The sequence below is a fragment of the Musa acuminata genome, chromosome BXJ1-3 (assembly GCF_036884655.1).
Source record: "Musa acuminata AAA Group cultivar baxijiao chromosome BXJ1-3, Cavendish_Baxijiao_AAA, whole genome shotgun sequence".
Classification (NCBI taxonomy): domain Eukaryota; kingdom Viridiplantae; phylum Streptophyta; class Magnoliopsida; order Zingiberales; family Musaceae; genus Musa; species Musa acuminata.
In genome coordinates, this window is record NC_088329.1 from 43593855 (window position 1) to 43617021 (window position 23167).

The window sequence follows — 23167 nt, forward strand, 5'->3', positions numbered from 1 at the left end:
TGGTTATGGAGTAATATTTTCAGCATGCATCGTAATTGGTGATTAATGCAACAAGTTCTTTACTTTATTTAAAATCAAAAGTTGATTAAATGACAAAATTTACCATTGCTTTACCATGATACGCTTGAATATAATCAACATAGCATAACAGGGATAGGGCCTTAAATATGATAATATTATCCAAAAACTCATAGAAAATGGATTGTAACTGTAGTGAGAAGAAGCATGATCATATTGAGGATGGAGCTCATGAGATTCCAATGATTGTTCAAGAAGACTTGCATTAAAAGAGGGACTGACAGCAACAAAGTAAAAAAAAAGAAAGTAATTTTCTTCTTGTAACACCACAGTGACAAGCAATGAAGCACCCTAATTATAATATTGATCACCAACCATACTTGGCATGTGTTTCTGCTTTTGTAAGAAGGCCCTTAGCACGGCGTTCTGCAAGTTCCATCTCCTTCTGCTTCATGTCAAAGTACAATGACCCAATTTGATGCTTTCTCTTATGCAGCTTTGAAGGTTTTCCCTTGGCTGAAGAAGCCGGCTACATCAACGATTGAAAATAATACACATAAAATAAGATATGTGAAAGTGTGGTTTATCCAAAAGAAAAAAATTCATAAAAATGATTAACCACAACATAAATATGATAAAAGTTTTGAAAATGTATTGGCAGGTAGTTCAGGAATTGGCAGCACAGCAACATACCCCCAACTCAGTTAAGGATCCTTTCAGCATTAGGTTGTTGAATCAATCTTGTATGTAGATACAGCAGATTGCAGTTTACATCTTAGATGTCATGTGCAGTAGTTGGGATTCTAGACTTTTAGTGATATCTACCAGACTAAAACAACATGTGTCTAGTCACAACGAGACCTAGCAAAACTATGCAAAGAAGGATAATTATTTTCTCAACATCGTGTAATATATGGTTGCATTACAACTCTTTGTATACATGATGCCCATGAAGAATGCCCAAAAAGTCTGAACTACCTTTTATGAAATACAAGCTGAAACAGCATGTGGTCAAATGAACACCATCCGAAAGAGAAACTCGTATCCTTTTGAAGGATAGAGAGAATGACATGGAAGCAAGTCCACATATAGGAAAAGACTGAAGTTGTTTGGCACGCATTAAGCAAGGAGCCATTATCTCCTCAACTTGTAATCAGCTTTAGATATAAATGCATGGCTTCGATTATCTTTAAAAAACAAAGTCCTTCTTGGTCTAACTTCTTTGGTATTGCATCCTGTTTGAAGGCCAATTTTGGTAAGGGCATTAGACCATGGGCAAAATTGTATAGAGGCAAAGGGGATCATGGCCCCCTGGCACACATTACTTCCTTTGAACTTTCAAAGTTCAAAAACTCTATTATCTGACAACATTCTACCACAAATCCTTTTAATACAAGAGCCCTTGAAGTTTCTAAACCCCTTTACCTGATTAACTATAATATTGAGTATCTTAACTAATTCAGTTATCACTAAATGATACGTGGTCTATTATCAGTTGAGGCTACATGGCTACCAACTCTAAGATACAGTGTGGAATCACATGGATTCTTTTATTAAAATTAATCTTAACCAATTTCAGATCCTAGACATAGCCTAGGTTACATAGGTGGTAGCCAAGATAACCTAATTTCATTTTTCCAGTAAACTTTTAACACAAATATTTGTTCCACTACTAAAAAAGCATCATTTAAATGCACCTTAACTCTAATTTGAAAACCCTAACAGCATCTGGCATTCTATGTTTCCAATATCTTCCAAAAAACTCAAGCAAAATTTCCTTTATAAATAACCAACTAAAGTTCACCTGCTAGAGTCCACTCATCATAACAACTAACAATTGTAGATCTCAGCCTCCTTCCCACATCCTCCACTCCCCACCTTCTGCCATGGCCATGGTAGATCTCACTACAGCTCTCCTCCCTTTGTCAAAGTCCAACCATAATATCTCTCTCCGCCTCCCCACACACACTTCATGGTGATATTATGGTTGTCAAAGTCCAACCATAATACCTCTCTCCTCCTCCCCAAGCACTTCACGGTGGTAACAACTAGTAACCTGTCTTAGCCTCTCTCTCTCTCTCTCCCATTCTCAGTTCCCCTATCTCCTTCCAACCTTCATCCTCAATTCCTCCCTCCCACAACAAAACCCTCTCTCTTCCCCCCACCCCAGCATACCCCTTCTTCCCATCTAACCCAACCAACAGAGCCAAACTATCTCTCTTACTCTATCTCTTCCTCTCTCCTTTATAATTCTTCTTCCCATCTAACCCAACCAACAGAGCCAAACTATCTCTCTTACTCTATCTCTTCCTCTCTCCTTTATAATTCTTCTTCCCATCTAACCCAACCATCCCCCTCTATAAACATATCCAGACCCTCTCTCTCGCTATTTGTCACTTCCTCTCTCCCTTATCATTTTGTCAATCTTCCCTCCATCTACGGAACCTGATATAGTCCAAAACTGTCTTGCAACCTTTCTAAAATTAGCCATCAAGTTGTGATGTTAGGTAGGTCAAGTCTTAGGAGTGATGAACAAACATTATGAACCTCAAACTGTGACTAGGTTCATCAGTCATTCTACCACAACTCAGCACATCATCTTAGAACCTATGGCAGAAAATAGCAAACAAAGGAGCTTGTTACATATTAGACATTCTAAGTGAAAAGGACAAAGTGCTGTGTATTAAAGAACACTGCAGATTCAGGTAAATCAAGTCGTTTATTGTTCTCATAGTTTTATATAGAGAGATATTCAGTTTCATCTTGTATGAGAAATATTTTACATTGACATATTAAAGGTACAAGGACATATATTGGTACTCCACCAAAAAAGAATATTAATTTTTCCTCCAATGCAACTCAAAAGTATCAAAAATAGGATTGCCAAGAAAACTAAAGCATTCTTGACCAAAACCTAGCTTATCTACATTCTGCTAATTGATAAATGCCCATAAAAGCAACCAGATACAAGTGTCATTGGATGTTGAAATTTTTTTCTCATTGGCACATTACATGTTATTCTTCATAAAAACATGAAAAGCATCTTCAAAAGATTGCTATTTTCCTCAGAGGTAGATATGGTTCATGCATTTCTGTTGGAAAATATAATAGCAGGTAAGTAAAACCTATAATTGACAGTAGTGCACATATTAATCTCAGCAGGCATTGAAACTATATCACTAAACTGACAAAGGGGTTTGACAAAAATTAAACCTGATAAGACGGTCCGAAAGCTATCCCAGTCAGCTTACTCTGGTCCTGCCTGGGTCTATTCTTCATCAACTCATCTTGCTTTACCTCCACAATTTCTGTAGGAATATCATTCCTGCCTCTCTTCCCAGCAATCTTCGTCATGTCTGGAGCTTCGGAAACCACTGCAGCAGTCCCTTCAGACCAATTTCCCTCGTAACTCTCGTAATTCACAGCACCTCCATAACTTGGATCCCAATAAGCAGCAGCACTGCTATCGTCAAAGCCTGAATAAATTGTTCCCTCCACCCCTGACGGATCCCAACCAACATCATTGGTGCTACCTGGAAAGCCCAAATCTCCTGCCCCATCAGTCCCAGTTTCCGGTGGTGCACCAACCAAACCACCGGGATAACTCCCGGAATCCCCAAAACCAAAACTTTCCTGCACCGAAGAAGTGCCTCCTTGCTCGCCTGCAGGAACATCTGCTTCAACAATCGATCTCCTCGATGAAGCCGAGGCAGCTGATCGCGCCAAGCCAAAAGTATTCTTGGGGGCAGGAAGCATGGAAGAGACGGAAGATGAGGCCTTTGTGGCAACGGAAAAGGAATCCTTGACGCTTCTCCTCTCCTTGTCCTCCTCATCGTCATCGTCGTCATCGAAATCTCTACTTTTCAGCATGGAAGGGTTCAGAGGGAGTTTAAACTGGACGACCCTCTTAGGGTTTCGATCAGAAGAAGGGGGATTCGTGATCTTCTGGGGATTTGGCTGCTCGGACTTGGGAGGAGGAATGGAGGAAAACAAGGAAGTTGAGGACGAGTCCTTGGGCGGAGGAAGAGCAGAAAACATCGATTTCTGCGCCATAACAGGAGTAGATGAGGGCATATCGGCGGTAAAAATCCCTCCTTTCTCTTCTTCCTCGCCGTTTTCTGCGTCGACATGGCTGGCTTTGCGCCGGGAATAAGAGGAGGGCTTGGGCGGAGGAAGAGCGGAGAACATCGAGCTTTGAGCTCGGAAGGGAGTAGAAGAAGGCGTACCCGCGGTAAGGATTCCACCTTCCTCCTCCTCCTCCTCGCCATCTACTACGCCGAGATGGACAGATTTGGGACGGGAAGGGTTTTGGGGAGCCGAAGATGGCGTGGAAGAGATGGATTTGGGCGCCGGTAGGGAAGAGAAGAGAGAAGAGGAAAGGAGAGCCGCGGAAGACTTGGGAGGAGGGAGAGAGGAAGAGAAGAGGGAGGAGGAAGGCTTGGGAAGAGCGAGTTGGAGAGACTTCGCAGCGGGGGCGTCGCCGTCGGAGGCCTTATCATCATCGACTCCCTCGTCATCGTCGCCGTCGGAGGCGTAGTTGGCTAATAGGGAATCCATGGACACGGGCAAACAAGCAAAGCGAAGCGGTGGAGGCTGTTGACCGTCTCACTACATACCATATATAGTGGTTGGGCTCTTCGGCTCACGCATTCATAGTTTGGGCTTTCTCAATTTGAAATTGGGCTCATTAGGTTTTCGGCCCAAATCACAATGTTGTATTCCTCTTTATCCGTAATTATAATTAATTTACATATCTCAATTACCAATAACCAAAGTCTTAAATTCGAAAAACGTTAAATCGATCTAAAAATCATTAAAAATTATTTTTCTCCTTTTGTTTTTATCATCGATGTTGGAAAATCTTCGACGATTATTAGAATTAATTGATAAATTGAGTATATTAAAGTTACAGATGGATATCTTAATAATATTAATAATTCTGTTGTAAATAGAACAAAGGATTGCCAATAAAAATCGGTTTCTCCTATTGTTCTTCGGATTTGCCGGTAGATTCTTGTCTTCCATCGAGGCGACAACCCAAACCCTTCCATCGAGGCGAACCTGGCGGCGTCGGGTCGGTTCTCTGGCTATGACGTCTTCGATCTGCGGGCCGTGCACCAGGTCGCCCTAGCCGTGCCGCTTCCGGCCCAGATGGATTACGCCCGTGGTGACGATGGAGGTAGCAGCGAGTTGATTGCTGCTGCTGATGCGCAGGTCTTGCAGCAGTACCACTAGCCGTGGCCATGGGATGGAAACACAAGTGCCGTCCTGCCCCAGGCAGGTAGTAATCAGCTGAACACTGTTGTTCCAGGGAGACGTCTGCATCTTTGATTCTGTGTCACCTGAAAAGGTAACAATTCTACTAAATAGGTACGTCCAAAGTTCATTCAGTTCTAAAGATCAGACCTTTGGAGATTGGCTGTTGTGCTTGATGATTTTTGTTTGCTGCATCACATTTTCAGGTTCAGGTCGTGCTCTTGTTGCTCGAGGGCCGGGAGATGAACGCTGAATTGAGTCCTTTTCCATCATCTTCTATGCAGAACATGGTATCTTGTTTATGCATTAGAAAGTTATTGATTCATCTTCGTCATATTTCATGCTTGAGAGCTTCTAATTGTCAGTTTGCTTTTGGATCTTTCTGGTAGCTTGAATGTTTCTCACTGAGTTGCTTCCTTGATGAGGTTCAGAGAGACGAGAGAAAGAATGAAATTTCGACAAGAAAATACGTTAGAGTGTTCGTAAAGAGGTCGTCCGGAGGCACCAATTAGCTTTATATGTTATCGGGAATGCGTCTGTTCTGCAGTTTCAAGAGAACACATCACATAAAACATGAGCCATGTTATAAACACAGACCAAGTAATGCAATGTTTATCCTTTGAATAAGATGAATCTATTGCCCAAAAGATACATGTAGTATTCCGAGTAATTTGTCGAGCTGGCTTGATTCCCTGGAAAATTTCCTTTGCATCTTCATCAGTGTCTATATTCTCTGGTTCTTACATTATACATTCTTTACTTGCATACTTTTGATTTTTGACATAAGAATTTTCCTTGGTATTCATTTTCCCTTGCATTATGCATGCACCGCAGCAGCCTTGATCACCTCGAGATAAACTAGTTGAATGAGTGTAGTTTGTCCCACTCATCTTGACATCATGCACTTAGTATTTCCATGCTTTCCTGTTAGTATATTTCCAGGATATGTTCTTTGTTTCTCCTCCAAAATTTCGTCATTGGTATCTGATCAATTTGAAAAGTAACTCTTTTTTTTTTTCCTTCCTGACAATTTTATTAATGTTCAGCCTTTCTTTTATTGGTTGAGGTTTTTTTTCCTATTTTTTGATTCAGAATGCAGTGCAACAAGAGTCAACTTATGTCATGAAAGTCCAAATCTGAAGATTCTGCTTCTGGTGATACCATTTTGGATGCTACCCAAAATTGAGGTTCAGAAGAGATTTTGAAATATCTGGCATTTAAGCCAGCCACGTCCAAAAAGGATCTTTTGCATCAAATATTTGATGCCTTTACCTCCATTGGTGGATCTAGGGGAAGATATCATGTTTTCACATAGCCAAGTGGACCTTAACATACCTCTATTGGAGAATTTTCTACCGATGGAGCATAATTGTTTTGGTTGTAAACTTGTAATTAAGGTTCTAAAATGTCTGGATGTCATCTAGGTGGTTAAAGTGCTGCATAGCACATTAAGCATCATGGAGGGCATATATGTGCATATCGTAGAGGAAATGAATGAACATAATTTAGTCATGAATGAACCAAATGAGCCAACAAAGGAGGTGCTGGTGGATGGATTAGGAGAGGATTAGATGAGATCTACTGACATTCATCTTTTCAATCAAGAATCTGACCCATTATTTCCACTGGCTACACTTGTTGCTCCTCTGCTTTCCTAACATAATGAAAGTACTCAATGATATTATTTAGGATCTGATGTAAACTCATATATGACCGTAACATACTAAGATGTTGTTCCAGATGCACATCCAAGCAAACCACATCTCTGGTGATCAACCAGCTAAGGGGAAACCACATAATTCAGTCTGGTGCACAGCTTATGTTGCTTTGGCGGCTGCTTTCCGCAAAGACACACTATTGTTTTTTGGCTTTTACATTCAAACTATGTGTTCTATCAGGATGAAATATTGATGCATGTTACTCTGACCTGCAGGGAATACTCTCAGGGACAGCCGAAAATTTTCATTCCAGCTACGCCAGATGCCTAGTTGGAACCAAATGAAGCAGGTAAGCTGTTTCTTTATTATGCAAGATCAGTTTCTGGTTGTGTTTCCTACACCTGGCCTCTAAAGTTCATATCCCTTCGGTTATAGTTATGGTTGTCTTCCTGTTTCAAGCCTCTCGATTCTCCTCTCTCAGAACAACACTGCTGAAGTTGGAATTGCCAAAACCCGTAGTATCACTGTCAATGGTCACAATTCATCGTGAGAGACTCTGCCTACTGGAATAGGGATGAAGTGATGCATCATCACTTGTGAACTCTGCCCATTGTAAGTGTATGTGCCATTTCATTACATGATCAATGGTAGGATCTTTCGACTAAAAGCATAGGTTAGTCATGGATGCTCAGACTGAACCATACTCCATTGTGAGTGTTGCAGATACTTTGCCAGGGAAGCTTCGATGAACTGCTTTATGGCATTTAGCCAGTGAGAGTACTCTCAAGAGCTTTTAGAGTGGGCTGGCAAACTTGCAGAGTCCAACCAAGTTATTACATTAATTGCTTGTCATGTTATAGAGTTGCTGAAGTAGTTCATATATATAATCATGTTTATTATTATTATTATCCAGTCACAGTTTATTTGTCATGGCAGCAAAGTTTGATAAATCATACCAATTGACTTTTTTTTTTTGTTCTCAATGTCATTTATAGTTGTCGGAATTTAACATTCAAAGTATAAGTTGACTAAACTTTTTAGAGTGCATTGTTGTCCTCTCTATCATTTAGAGTTTTAGTGTAGAGAGGCATAAAAATAGAAATCTATGGTACTCAATCAAAATCATGATTTGTTATATGTGCACAAAGTCTTCCTGTATGAGCTCTTCCTCAAACATTCTCCACACACTTGTCTCAATATGTATCAGTGTTCTTAAGCTCTTCTAGAGAGTCAAATGCAGCTTTCTTCTGAATGCATCACAAGAAAGCTTGATGTGTGTTTATAATATGTATACAGTTTTCCTGTTGACCATGGAATGTCAAAGCCAATAAGCCAATATCTATCTCATAGATTGTCTGACTTCTATCTTCTCTCTGATGTAGTAGTTGAAAATAAAAATCAATAAAAAAATGAATAAAAAGGCAACTTTCAAAGGAATATATTATTTAGGAGGGTAAAATTAACATGGTAGGATCTTTTTAGTGGAATGAATTGATCAAACTTTGATCAAATCATTCATATTTAAAATAATGTTATAGGTTCTCTAGAATGTCAAATAAACAAAATCTTTTGCATTGACCACCACTCACATACATTTGACCCTCAAATATTTTACAATAAATAATCTAATCAAAAGTTTTTTCCTATTTGTAATCTCATGTAATGGTGAAATTACATCATAACCCCTTCTTTCCTTTGGCTAACTATTTGAGTGTGTAATTCACACCAAATTATGAAATAAAAAACAAATATAAAGCAACCACAGTTGACTTTGAGATGACAAGTCAAAACTGCAAGAAAGGGGAAAATTGCCATTCCATATGTCTGAACTGAAGTCTACATTTCCTGGTGGACTTTTTACAGGTCAAACTATAAAAAAGCGAAGATAAGATCCAGCACCACAGGTCAACGACAGGCGGGCCTGCTCGGGGAATGCCGGTGCACCCCTTCGTACGTTACGATTAGCATCGAGGGGTCATCGGCCGCCCGCTCGACGTGCTTCCTCGCCGGGCACCCCTTCACGCTGCTGCACTTGTAGTACCCCCTGCAAGGCAATCGGAGGGATCAGATCGGCCTACGCAGGCTCATGACCGGCGATAGGACGGCGGAGAGCGGGCTTACCTCGGGTAAGGGGATCCCTTGATGAACTTTTGCCCGTACTTACGCCACGAGTACTCGTCCACCGGAAAGTCCGCGTTCCTCGAGCCGACGGCCGGCACGCGCACCGTCCTTTTTTCCCGGTCCTTCCTGTCGCACGCAGAGGACGTCGCGGAGCGTGTCAGCGAGGAGATGCGTGGATGCGCGAAATTAAGTTTCGGCGCGACGGAGGAGGGGTACCTTTTCTTTGAGCAGTGGCAGCGCCTGGCGGCTTGTTTTGCGGCCTCCGGGGGGTGGGCGTGGTCGGGGACCTTCCTCTTGTGGGACGGCGCCAGAGGCGGCTTATGGGCCGACGACACCGCCGCCGAGACGTTCAAGTGCTCCTCCAGCTTTGTAGGATCTAGGTTCAAGGTCGCGACCGCAGCCGGCGGCAGCGGCGGACGAGCGAGCGCGTGGTAGTGCACCGCTGGTGCTTCCTCTGCTTCGGCGGAGAAGGCGGGCTGAGCCGGGCCGCGGCGGAACCGGGCATGGCCGGTCCGGTTCAGGGCGGAGATGACTTTCTTGAACTTGGCAATCGTCTGGTCTGTGATCTCACGGCAATCCCACGGCGACTGCTGGTGGGAGAGATGGAAGACGACGCGCTCCAAGCCGCGGAGCCCTGCGGCGGCCGCCTCCCGGACCTCCATCTGGCCGTCCATCTTGAGGTGTCCCATCGAATCGACGGCCAGTAACGATCCCGAAAGTGTCGTGCACCGAACTGCAAGCGACCACGAAAGAAGAAGGTAAGCGAAGTGAGTTTATAGTGCGGAGAGAGTGGGAAAGGGTGATCGGTAAACGGGATGAATGAGGAGTACGCAGAACCGTCTGTTCGCGTCGGACACTTGTGGTTGACTTTTTAGAGTCAAGATGCTAGCAAACAATGTGCAGGTGGGTGCACGAATCTTTTGGGATCAAAGTCAACCATTTTGACTATTTATATCGACGATGATTTCTATTTTTCCTTTTGACAAATTAATTCATCGTGGACTTCGGTAGCTAAAGTTCAATCGTTGAATTCTTACTGGTAGAATTTTGTTGTTAGCCAAGCAATGAGTTCTGACTTCGCAGCGACTGAACTGAGCTTTGATTTGACCGGGAGAGTTCCATCAGTTGATCCTTGTCGTTGCAGCCGCTGCGGACGCATCGCACGGTCGATAAAAGGCAGACAGGTTGACCCGATGGCGGCTGTTTCGAAGGGCCCCACCGTGGGATGACGACGTCCTGCCGAGTCGTTTGCTTTCTTAGGAAGCATACGAAGGTGGCAGCAGGAAGTCAGAGGGGCAACCGCGGGCGCCGGTGCGTTGACATCGATGACCGTCAACGGTCGCGGAGATTCGTGCTAGCCGGGTTGGTTCGGAGTTAAATGGAGCTCCGGGGTAACAGACCTCACGACTTGCGACACGAACGAGGGACGTGGGAGCGTGAAGAAGCACGGTGTGCAGACTTTGACGTGCGTTCGAACGCGACGACGGGTCTCTAACTCAAGACTTCTCACCTGCGGGGGCCACACGCATTGACCTCGTTGTCCTGCGGGTTCCACCCGATCGACCACGAGGAGGAAGACTCTTTAGTGGGCCCCGCATAGAGTTTTCTCATGGGCCAATATCCAACATGGTTTTGGCCCATTAATCCATGTCTCCTTCCTTAACCTCGATCTTGCTGGGTATACAAACCTCAGCTCTCTCTCTCTCTCTCTCTCTCTCGACATTTCATGCTTAACGAAACATACTACATTAACACAAAGAAAAAGATAACCTACAACAACATGTAATACATTTCCATCACTCAAAGCTTTCAAAATCTTTATTTTCCCCCCACATTCTCTCAAAATATGACCACTAGGAAATTAATATCCGGTAACTGTGTAAAGTTCACAGGATGTGTGTGTTCATCGAATCCATACATGCATCTTCATTGGCTTCGACCAGCATCATCCAAATTATTCTTGAGCATGTTGGGAAGCCATGAGTAGAGCATTTGCCTGCATTCATATCTTATAGTTTCTTTCCCTTCCCCCTCCCTTTTCGTACAACCAAAGTTGGTGCAGCATGTCGGATCACATGAGAGCTTTGAGCTTTTCCAGGTGGGAGCAGGAATTGGTGCTCCATGGTTGCATGACTAGGGTTCATGTGTGATTAGGTAGAGAGGGTTTCTCCTTGTACCGCCATCAACCACAGTATGCATGCCATCCAATATGGACAACTAGGGTTGTTGTTCTTGTTGTTCTTGTGCGACTCGCATGAGGCTTCTGAAAACATCACATCCATGATAACTCCAACCTACACAACTTCACAAAGCTGCTCAGATCTGCTCCTTTTTCCTGCAGATGGGGATTTGTGCACCAACTCCTTTCTCCCACTTCCATGCACGCAATCCTGAGTGTTGCATCTCATCATTAATCTGCATCCTTGGGTTATGGTTTGCAAGCCATGATTGTGGATCATATGCCTGTTTTCTTTTTTATCTTCTGATATCTTTTCCTCTCTCTCTCTCTCTCTCTCACTTTCCGGACACATTGCAACCTGTCATCTACTTGGAGGTCCTCTGTGCTCTCTAGTGGGAGTAGGAACTAATCCCTGGTTGGCTGCATTAGTGGGGCCCAGGAATCTAGACAGCCACATGTACACTACTGTGCAAGGAAACCAATGAGTTGGGATCTTGTGACATGCACTGCTTATGTGTTTCCATGCAGGTCGACATACTTAACTGAACCAATACCTTCACAATCTGACACCCGAGTAGATCCAGTCTTCCTGTGTAGAAGAAGAAAGAAGTGTGAATTGTTGCAAGCTTTCCAATTTTCTAGTGAACTTTGTTTCATGGTGGTGATATAGAGGTTGAGGGAGAGACAAAGAGTGAACCTAAGCAGAAGGACAAGAACTGGTAAGAGATGGAGTAGCAAGGAGTCCATCGATCCATCTATTACATTAAAGCATGAGCATTGATTAATAAGCATATATTGGACAAGATGGGTTAGATGTCAATTCTGATTGGAGAGGCAACATACAATTATATTATTTTATGGAGAAATGATTAAAATTCTCCTACTTTGTTTGTGTTTGATAGGTTGACAAGACATCTTAATACTTTCTTTTATTTGTTTGGGCTCAGTAAATTTTGAAGCCACACATGCTCTGTGGCTCATCAATCAAATTCTCCAGTTTCTTTTTTCCATGAAGATTCCATCTTTTTTGGCATAATGCCTAAAGGTAGGAATAAATGTCATGAGGTGAGATTTAATGGCTGGAATAAGTTGTTTGTTTCTTTCTTTCTTTTCCACCTTTTCTTTGTTGCATGTGATTGATGACACTCAGCATGTGGAGGAGTTCACCTTACTGCACCATGATTTGAGTTCTGAACTATTATTAGGGGAAATAGAGAGGAGATGGATTTCTTCATGTTCCTCTCTCTCTCTCTCTCTCTCTCTCTCTCTCTCTCTCTCTCTTCATATCTTTTAATCTATGAGAGATGAACATAACTCTAAGCATATTTATGTTGTCATGTGCTGAGTACTTCAGCATAGAATGATAACACAAAATCCTGTTTTTTTTTCTTGTCCATTAATCTGATTCTTTGGCTTATTATTCCTGTGAAAGCATTCTGTGTTGTATTCTACTTTATTTTATGAATCTTACTTTTAATTGGTCCTTCTTTTGATCAATACATTTGACTGTGTATTACCTTTGTTGCATCACTACACCCTCAACCTTCATAACCCTCCTTCCTTGCAACATACTCCTGTCTTGATTCCTCCACTTTTAATGACAGTTAAGTTAATTGTGCATTGTAATCAGAGTCTCCTTTCTCTTTTTGAAATCAGGATCAGCTTCCATGAAGCATTATCTATCAAGGGAATGATCATTTGATTGCAGAACATGTTCTTATCTTTCCTCCTTTATTGTCCTCTCATAATTCCTTCTCTAGAACACACAAGAGGATGATGTCTAATCTTCTATTTATGCTCCCAATATCAGATATTTCTCCATGTACTTCATGTTCTATTCCCCTTCAACATCATTCTCTAATTCACCAAAATCCTTCCTAACAATTCTTCATTGATTTATATCATTGAAATTGAGCACCTGGAAATGCCCTGTTTGGCATCTGTATGTGTGAGATATCCACACTGCTGCATGCATTGGAGAGTCCTCTGGCTGCAGTCTTTAGCAGGTGAATCACCAAATACTAGTTCTGATTGATCTTGAATTGGAAAAAGTGAAATGTCTGCAACTAAATCCTTGTGGATTCTATCCTGCATAGAGAAGGCATGCAGCCAACTTGGTGATCCACATGACTGTCAAATGCTATTGTAATCTTGTCCTGCTACCAGTATAATGATTTCCCAGCCTTGTGTCTCTGAAGGAAAGCAGGTCTAATTAGATTAAGCTTTAAAGGAAGGTTAACACCTCCAAGCCCAGCAAAAGCCATGTGAGCTGGGCAGCTTTTCCTCATGGCATCAACATGACAGGGATATGGTTTTGGATCATAGCAGAGCTTGATGCTGTGCGATGAATGTAGGAATGGCATTTCCTGTGGCCTTAAAGAACATTAAAGTGGGATGCCTTCTGGAAGAATTTTTCCTTTTGGATTTGGGTGGTGAGCTTTTAATGTCATGGATTGGCAAGTAATGGTGGGAAATGCAAATGTATGAGTGCTATCAATCAGCATTGTTTTCATACTTTTTTCCATGAAAATTAATAGAATGAGAGATGCTGGTTAATATGAATGATTTGATCCATGAACAGTTGGTGGAGGCTAAGACTCAATCCACATAAAGCAGACAAAGGTAGAGTTAAGGCTGCCACCTTGACTCTTACTATTCATTTGTCTTCTTAGTTTCCTTCTCCACTTCATCCCTTCTCTCTCTCTCTCTCTCTCTCTCTCTTCTTGGACTACCTGGCCACATAATTGTGTTCTCCTCTTTTCCCATCTCCTCTTGCCAATGCCAATCATCACCACCATCTCATGTGACTCCATTCTTGCGCTCTTCTTCTCCATCTGAAGCTGATACTGTGGTGGTCATCTTCTTTATTCACCCACCACCTCCCTATCTTTATTCTCTTTCATTCTCCATAACTATAACACTGCTCTCTCTCTCTCTCTCTCTATTTATATATATATACAGATATAGATATAGATATCATAGGGATCAAGCAATGGGCTTCGAGCTCATCGATCGGGAATCCCGATCCCTCCCACCGGTCCGGACTGGCGGGATCGATGCCAAGACAACGCAAGAAGACCCGTCGAAGTCGACGAGCAGCGAGGAGGGAGAGTGCGTGACACCGAAGTCGGAGCAGCATGCAGTGAAGCGACCGTTGGTATGCCCGTCGGCGCCGAGGAAGCCGCGTCCTGTCAAGAGGAAGCTACAGCCGCCGCCGGATGGATTCTACCCTGTGCCGAGCGACCTCGCCTCGATGTTTATCCCGCTGCCGTGCCCGGTGATCAAGAAGATTCGCGTCGGCTCTTGACGGCATGCATCTACTTCTCTTTCTTGTCCACACGACCATCAAAGCCAGAAGAAGAGGTGATACTGTTTTGGTTCTTCTGTTCATCTTCTAGTGTATGAAAGCAATACAACTGCGGATTGGATGCCAAATGGAGTTCTCTCTCTCTCTCTCTCTCTCTCTCTCTCTCTCTCTCTCTCTTCTCTCTTCTCTCTTCTCTCTTCTACAATAAATCTGCATCATGTTGGCTTCTTCATATCAACTCAAGAAGTATAATTCAGCAACCAACAGGAAAATGGTTTTCTTTTTCTTCTTCCATGCTAACTCTATCAAGAGTTATCAGATCAAAAATAGCAACTGATGATAAGAAAAAGGCAAAAGCATACGAACAAAGAAAATTGATTTGTTCATCAGCAAGAATAATTACTACCTTCTTTGTTCTCTCTCACAGAATAATCACTTTAAATTACAGTATCTTATCATGAATTATGTCAGTCATTGCTTGCATTCATGTGTGGTAGGGTTAGTGTCATTCATGTCAGCTACCAAATTTTCAGAATAAGATCTGGATATGAATTGTTATTGTTAGGTTATGGTCTTTAAATGATGATAAATAGCCTTGATTGTACCTCTTGAAATGTTGCATTGCTTGATCTTGCTTCCATGCTAACTTGCAAAGTATTCCAATGAAATCTTGACCTAATTGGTACAATAATTATTGGAGAAGGGATCTATACACTACAAAAGAAGTAAACAAGCATTAGATATTACTTTTTCCTCTTTATATAAAATAACATTCCATGAAGTTAAATAAAGCACCCATATATAAATATCATTAAGACAAAGGATTTAATGTCACCAATGACAATGTTAGAATACAAGTATGGAAAAGAACCTGACAAGATTGACTTGCTTCTCCTCTAATGGCACAAAAAACTAAGATAATTTTGATTTATATGTAATTGGTCTCAGCAAATGCATGGGATCATCTAATATTAAGTGTCATAGAACTTGCAGCTGCTCTCATCATCAATGGTTGCAGATCTGAGGCATTCAATGTTGCAGACAGTGTTGGCATATATGATTGTTCCTGCTATGGTGGCAAAAGCTTCCATTTGAAGGAATAACTACAGCAGACAGTGGATTATATGGGAAGGTTTGGTGACTGCATGGAGTCCATCAGTGCCATCCATACTCCATGTATGATTTCTGCCTGTGTCCCACCAGTCTCTGCTGTTCCCACCCATTCCTCCATCTTAGATCACAAGCAAAGCTATCTTTCTGTCCTCCCCAGCTTTTCTGGCCCACACACCTTTTCTGCCACCACATCTCTCTCTCTCTCTCTCTCTCAAATCTTGGTTGAGTCACTTGAGGTCAAATAAAAGATGGAGTTGAACATGCTCTTACAGATTCTTCAGTTTGACATGCTCACCCTTGCAAACTACTACCTCAGGATTCCTTTTAGCATCCTCCATTTTGATGTGTTTAAGCTCAGAGATATCCACTTTTCATGATCTTAAAGTTTGTGACATATTAAACAAGAAACAGAGGACCTCAATCTAACCTCAAAAGATGTGACAAATCAAAACTTAGGTCTGGATTGAAGTTAGAAATTCAAATGGTGTGATGGTACAGAGAAAAGTAAATGAACCTATGATCACTCATCAATTCGAAACCTCCTCAGCAGCTTTCCATCATTCATGAAGAACACAATGCAGAGAGAAAAAACAGGAGGAAATAGCACAGAGTTGCTGCCAACAAGTAGATGGATAGAAAAGAGTATCAATCTTGGCCAAAGTTTCAGCCTATCTTCATAGTCAAGGAGGTGTGCAATCTCTTGGCAATCTTTGAGGGGAACAAGCTCATAGGATTCTGTAGTTTCACCATTTCTTCATTACTCACGTGAATCCCAGGAGAAAGATGAGGACAAGAAACCTGAGGTGTTGCTACAGTGGTAGGTGTGGAGCTGTGCAATTGCCAGTTAGATGCATTGCCCACATCCAAATTGCATTAAATTAGGCCTTGCACTTCTTTCTGAATTTTAATGAGTAACAGCCAAGTTTCTTCTCCAAAGAGATCACTGTTTCTGATTTCAGTGAGTTTATATTGTGACTTACTCCATCATTTGACCCATTGGTTCAACCAGTGATCCAACACTTGACCATATCGATGTCGATTTCGGTTTTAATTATGTGTACAGCTGACTGATACAAGCATTCAGCTTAACTATCTCCATCAAACCTAGCTTTCATGAACCACTCCTATCAGATGCTGATTTCTACACTGGCATGAAGAAAGACTTCCCTTTGGAGCAAGAGAACAGAAGAAACATAGAATACAATTGTGCTGCTACTTCATACAGTTTCCATTACCATGAGCTTTCAATATGATTCAAGGAACACAGGAGTGAGAGTCAGCTTTAGTTCAAGGTTTTCAGATGGCATTACAATTCAATGCAATGCATACAATTTGGTATCTTTAAGCAGCAGATTGATGATTGCTAAAGCTTGCAGTATAAGCCAAAAATAGTTGCCAGTGGCCTGCTGATAAAGATGCTGGTTTACTTATAAATTACTCATACCTTGTCTTGTCTTTTGGTTTGATGAAGGCTGGTTTTGATCCCAAATGAGCCAATTTTTATGTCAGTACACAGAATGACAAACTCCAAAACATTTTCCAAGTGAAGCAATGAGCTGATTCAGTGGAAGTCTCTTAAGATCTGTCCTCACACTTCTAAAACAGATACAGCAAAAAACATGCAACTTGAACTCAAAGTTCCTGACAGATGAATTGTTTTAGATATCTTTTGTTTGGCATGTGTCAAAGTTAAGCTTCCATAATCTCAAAGAAATCTTGAGAATCAAAATTTTCTGTTATGGCTAATTTCAGATACAGCAAAGGAATTCACCACTATCTTTTACCTTTCTGCAACATGACAAAGATGTATGGGCCTTAATAAATGGCTAAGAAACAATAGACTCTGCCTTGGGATCACAGTGAATAGCTAATACAAACACCAACAGATATTGCTGCAAGACAGGAGAGTTTTAACATTTACCCTTGTAATAATTCACACATATTCCCAGCAGAAAGAAACATTTGTTCTTTTGGTTTTTCTACATCTATTTGCCATTGTATCAAAATATTCTGCAAATTCAAATAACAATACTTTCATATAAACTATCAGTACAGCCAATTATTTCTCTCCATACTTAGATACCTTCATAAATTTTTTTCCTATACTCTTCAAAATTAACTCGACAAAGTCCATCGACAATTTGTGTATATATACTCCAAATAATACTACAATTACATAACACCTAACAAGTAGATTTCCTGCACAAGATAGATCTACACTATAAAGCAGCAAAATAACATTACATTCTTCACTTTAGCTTCAAAAATTAAAAAAAAAAGAGAGGCTCCTCACAATCAGCATTGCAGCAAAAAGAACTCTCAATAACAATTGGTCCCCTTAAAGTTCCATTTCGATCAGCAAGAGAGCATGTAGATCCATTTTCTTGCCTCAATGTGGGCATTTAAACTCCCAAGACTAATCATGCTGGGTAAATACAGTCATGTCTCAGCTCACAAACCATCTTCTACCTCAATGACTGTGGATGATGTTGTTTGAGGACAAGCGAGGCGTAGATCAACTCGTTCCATGAATCAGGAATCCCAGGAAGACACCAATGGCTGCAATCCTGCCGCCTCTTGGACACCTTCTCCCCTTCAGCCAGCTTCTTGCCATAAATAGATGGGTGGCCATCCTTACGGTAGTTGGTCAGCTTTGTCACATTCAAGAGAACAACTGGAACATGCAATCTATTAATAACCTCATCTACTATTTTCATCTTCGATGGATAACTTTCTAAAAATGCTCCAGTTTTGATAGGATCTGTCTCCCCATTGCAGGTGCCACCAGAGTCCCAGTCTCCACCTCTGAACAAAGACAAGTCAGTGGGGGTTTATACTTGAAGCTGACATGTAGAGCAAAAACATCAAGATATAAGATAAGAATTGCTATTTCTTTCTACAATATAAGACAAAATTTAAGCACCTAAAATGAGCAGCAGAGTAACCACGGTAAAATATCAAGCTTTTTGCAGGGTCCACATTGTTGTCAATCCATGTTCCCCAAGTATTCATGGCTTTCCTATAAGCTTCAATTGCATCAAGTTTTGGATAGACAACATCACCTTCTTGATAGTAGTTCTTCCTGGTGAATCAAAATCATTAAATTGTCATGTGTACACAATTGAAAACAGCAGAAAAACTGGCTATTTCAACTAAAGCAACTTGCACAATCAAAAAGAGACGTCTAGAATCAGAGACACAGATTTACCCCCTTGCTGTCTTCCCATGTGTCCACCAATGACCGGTGTTAAAGACAAGTATGTCAGCTCTTCTCCAACGGTTAGCTGACTTGTCGATGCGATCGATCATAAGAACTTGGTTTGAATTGCCCTGTCCATTGACTCGTGTTCCTTCTCTAACAAGAAAATGGGATCGAACAAACTCCACTGTACAGTTATAGTCCTGCCAAAATTTGCATACAAGATATAATTTTCAGTGACTATTCGATTAATTTGAAGTATTAAGGATGGAAATCCAGTAAAATTGATCATCCAAATATATGTCTACAAGAATATTGTCATAGAAATAAAAATATAAAAGCGTAGTACACAATTTTATATAAGATTTTCTAGGCACCAGAAACAAATCAAATGCAATAGAGTCAGACTAGATGGACCACGATATTACAGCATATCAATGGAAGCAGTAAAGCTTTCTTACCACAAATTTGAAGATAAAGTAGCCACGGCCTTTGGTTATTTTGTAACCTCGCATCTCATATATTTTTCTCTTATCAGGCAGGGCTTCTCGTAAGAGACACAACATTGATTCAAACTGGTTGCGGTTCATGGAATCTCCGATAAATATCAACCTTTTGCCTCGAATTCTCTCCAAAAAGTCTGTTCCATTAAACCTATGAATAAAGTAAAAGGCAACAGGAAAAGAAGAAATTGTGATGAAAACAACCAAAATTATAAAAATCCTTCTACTGGAGGTTGAAGAGGAAAATAAGACTACAAGGTTAACTCTATGATGTTATCGCAAAAGTTTACACTTTACAAAGCACTAAAATCATAAAAGCCATAAGATCGAAAAAGAAAAAAAGAAGATGAAAAATTCGGACAAATTTTTATAACAGATGAAGTCATTCCTTTCTTCACCTAGACCTAAATTACATCATTAGAGTGGCTAACTGAAATTCTAGTTTGGTTTGTCTATAGAAGTTTGAGAAACAATAAATTAAAAAATTGGATTCTCTTGGCTTCAGAAAACACTGTTAAACTTATTTGGCAGCTATTTAAGTAGAATACTTAATTTTGTCATTCAGAATTTAACATAACTACTTACAGAACTAATGATGGCTGGAGAGAGCCTCATCACACCAACATGGTACACGAGATGATAATTAGTCGCAAACGATCATCTTTATTACAAGCCTTTCAAAAGCTTGAGTTTCCAATGAAAGCCAATGATCCACTCTGGACCATCATTAACATAAGCAGGTAACAGTTGTTCAAATGTCCATTCAACTAACAAAGTTCTCTAGTCTTATACACAATCAGCAACAAATAGTAATCAGCAAAGAACTCACTATTTGCTTAGATTTTATAATCCATTGTCAAACTAAAGAATGAGGCCTTTCTGTCAGCCTCAACCAAGAGTGTCTGCAGGGACCATATTTTTTATATCTCCATAAATTATACCAGAAGTATGTTAAGAAAACAGACTAGGGTTAGAAGACACTGTTTTTGTTGTTTGTAGCACCATTTTCATGCCATTGTCCACATTAAAGAAGCTCTCCCTGATCACCTTCACTTTTGAAAGTGAGTTTATTGGGGAAATCATGTAAATATTCTTTATTTTATCTGAACTTGAGTTCAATCTTCTGCTGTTTTCAAAATGTTCCATTTACTTCACATGACAGGTATGTCATGTGCATGATAGGCACATTTAAACAATTGGAAATAATGGTCAGAAGACTCGGAAAGAATATCTCAGGCCTCAGTTGATGCAAGTTATTACCCTTGATAGAGCTGTATGGCAGGAGCATATCCACATTCCTGAATCTGATAGTTGGAACTATACATTTTTCTTCTTTTGTTATTCTATCAAGAGTAACACAAGAAAAATAGTTGCCAACCTCCATATATGCCTATTAGGTTGGTTAAGTTCCATTGTAACTAGAAAATTTTGCAGAAATAAGAAAACAACTTGAAACTAGAAGAGGACCATTAGATTTAAGGTTCAACCAAATAATGGACGGGATCAAGGAGGAACTGGAAAGAATTGGGATAATCTAACGAAGTTTGTTAAATGTTCCTCCAAGTACTTTCAAACAATTAATGCCTTCCATATCAGCTTTAGGTTCTCCACCTCTATGTCTAAATTTCAAGTTTAGGCACAAATTTGGGCAACTCATCAAGCTGGGTCCTTTCCATTTTCTCTGACAGTCTCATTAGTTCAACTACGGCTTCTTTACTTTCAAGATGCACACTTTCTATGTGTCCTCTTCCATCTACTTCACTCACAGATCAGTCTTAGTCTTAGCAGTTATGGTAACTCCATGGTGCAGTATAACTCAATAAAGTAGTGGCTCCAATGATGCAATATAACTCTCAAAAGACATGAGCCAGGGAAACTTAGTTAATTTCTCAACCCTACTTTGATTTCAGGAATTTATGAAATGAACATCGGAACAATATATAGTTCTAAACTCGGATGTTTAATGGCCGACAATTTCTTTCTCCCATTCGCTTCGACTTTCTATATCGAGATTCCTCGAGAAAGGAACCTCACAGAAAAGGACCAGGATCATCTCCCTTTGAGATCAATCCATTTCAATGACCAGCTGTCCATAGGACCAGGGCCCCTGCATTGATGTATGCGACTATGTGTAGCTGAAATGTAGAGACCTAAAGGAGAGGACTGTCACCAATTTGGAAGAACCCCAATCTAAGAAACTTAGCTGAAGATTCACATATTAATTAGCCATGTTAGTTTCATTTAAAAAGGGAGCGTTCTCAATAGCTTAATACTATTTCCAATGACCAAAACAACAAGAAAGAAAGCAGGGGAAAAGAGAGCAAAGATGAAATTTTGGAAAATGTGGCCTTGAGAGATAGATCGTAAAAATCTCTTTTTTGAATCTTTTCTTCATTTTCTACCATGTATTTGGCATCTTAATACCATCCCACATTCTGCTTAAGAAGTTCAGCTACAAATTTGAGTAAATGTTAAGTAAAGTATCAGATAAAGAAGCAAGAAGATGAAGAGGAAGCAACCTTGGGAGATCACAACCGTGAGGCTTCCACCTCCATCTCAGGTACCCGACATCCCGCCTTCCGTTCTCCTGGCAGCTGAAAGCCTCGTCCACGTACGGACAAGAACCGGGGTGGTAGAGTGGGTATTGCCCCTCCTCATCTCTCTCCCACCTTCCCTGGTAAAGGTCGCACCTCCGCTCCCGGCTCTCGGGAGGAGGCGCTGCCGCCGTCTCTTGCGCCAAGACCGCGGCTACGGGTGTCTCGGAGGGCGGCCAAGGTGAAGGTGAAGGTGACGGGGGCATAGAGAGATTTCGCCCGCCGGGAGCTTCAGCCTCGGAAACTGGTTTCTCCGCGGCTACTCGCGTCAAGGTCGCTACTTGGGGTGGCGGAAGCGGAGGGGACGGGGGGACGGAGAGATCCGAGGAGAGGGAGATTGGAGAGTTGAGGGCATGCTGGGGGACGAGGACGACGAGGAGGAGAAAGAAGGAGAGGAGGGCAGCAGCGGACGAGGCGGCAGCCACAGCGACGGCGCGGCCGCGCTTGGCATGGGAAAGGGAAGAGGAGGAGGTGGCCATCGGCGGTGGCGGAGGGGGCTCATCACTGGTTCGTTTCTTTTGTGTGAAGCGGAGCAACGGAGGCGGAAAGAACAAAGGTGACGCGATCTTCCACACGCCATTCTTTAGCTTCAGGACAAAAGGTCGAAACGTACGCGAGGCGGTGACCAGATCTCCCGCATGGTTTCTTGTCTGCTATTGTCGCCACATCCGAAGGTTTTATATTGTTAATAAAAACACTTTTCGACTATTTGGTGTTTTAAACTGTTAATAAAAACATGTTTTTGACTGATGTGGTTAACGTTAATACAATTTGTTGTGGATATCGATTTGATCCACAGTGGAGACCAAAACATGGGAGAAACCCGGCAACATCGGTGTTTTTAAGTGCCAGAGAATGTTGATATTGCTGCAAAGAATCTGACAACAAATCTAATGTCGATCTCACAACAAGTCAATGGTCAAAGTCGTGTAGGTCAACCTAATAACAACCTATAAATGCTTTGCCGCGAGAGAGATTTTGTTCTAAGTACGTCATTCAAGCATTTTTATTATATTAAATAGTATATATGATGTGCAATAATGCAAGGTTGATATGATCATAATATTGACCATTAAAATACATATATATATATATATATATATATATATCTCTCTTTAAATACTAGTCTGATTGCGAATCTTGACGCAGAAAGCGAGCTCCGTGGGTCCCGTTGAGCACAGCGAATCCAACGAAGCCAGGCTGGATTTCTCTGGAAACG

The 23167-nt window shown here is 41.3% G+C and overlaps 3 protein-coding genes and 1 long non-coding RNA gene across 6 annotated transcripts; 1 reads left to right on the forward strand and 3 right to left on the reverse strand.

Annotated features, from left to right (window-relative positions):
- Positions 1-214: 214 nt before the first annotated feature.
- LOC103980021 (uncharacterized) lies at positions 215-4610 on the reverse strand. Its single transcript, XM_009396310.3, has 2 exons — positions 3232-4610; positions 215-547 (listed from the first exon to the last, which is right to left on the reverse strand). The coding sequence occupies exons 1-2, from the start codon at positions 4573-4575 to the stop codon at positions 386-388; spliced, it is 1506 nt and encodes a 501-aa protein (XP_009394585.2). The 5' UTR covers positions 4576-4610; the 3' UTR covers positions 215-385.
- A 412-nt stretch (positions 4611-5022) lies between these two features.
- Positions 5023-7878, forward strand: LOC108952372 (uncharacterized). Of its 2 annotated transcripts, none has more exons than XR_010496522.1 (5): positions 5023-5388; positions 5481-5564; positions 7015-7281; positions 7414-7544; positions 7656-7878. It is a non-coding gene; the product is annotated as an uncharacterized LOC108952372 (long non-coding RNA). The 2 variants fall into 2 exon arrangements; XR_010496524.1 differs by having other exon boundaries at positions 7208-7281.
- Positions 7879-8727: 849 nt separating this feature from the next.
- LOC103980020 (WRKY transcription factor WRKY51-like) lies at positions 8728-9779 on the reverse strand. Of its 2 annotated transcripts, XM_009396308.3 has the most exons (3): positions 9270-9779; positions 9054-9179; positions 8728-8976 (listed from the first exon to the last, which is right to left on the reverse strand). In XM_009396308.3, the coding sequence occupies exons 1-3, from the start codon at positions 9740-9742 to the stop codon at positions 8838-8840; spliced, it is 738 nt and encodes a 245-aa protein (XP_009394583.3). In that variant the 5' UTR covers positions 9743-9779; the 3' UTR covers positions 8728-8837. The 2 variants fall into 2 exon arrangements, with proteins under 2 accessions (XP_009394583.3, XP_018678972.2); XM_018823427.2 differs by having other exon boundaries at positions 9054-9779.
- An 8187-nt stretch (positions 9780-17966) lies between these two features.
- On the reverse strand, positions 17967-22489 carry LOC103980126 (protein trichome birefringence-like 5). The gene is made up of 5 exons (XM_009396409.3): positions 21874-22489; positions 19313-19505; positions 18861-19054; positions 18576-18734; positions 17967-18457 (listed from the first exon to the last, which is right to left on the reverse strand). The coding sequence occupies exons 1-5, from the start codon at positions 22425-22427 to the stop codon at positions 18118-18120; spliced, it is 1440 nt and encodes a 479-aa protein (XP_009394684.2). The 5' UTR covers positions 22428-22489; the 3' UTR covers positions 17967-18117.
- Positions 22490-23167: the final 678 nt, after the last annotated feature.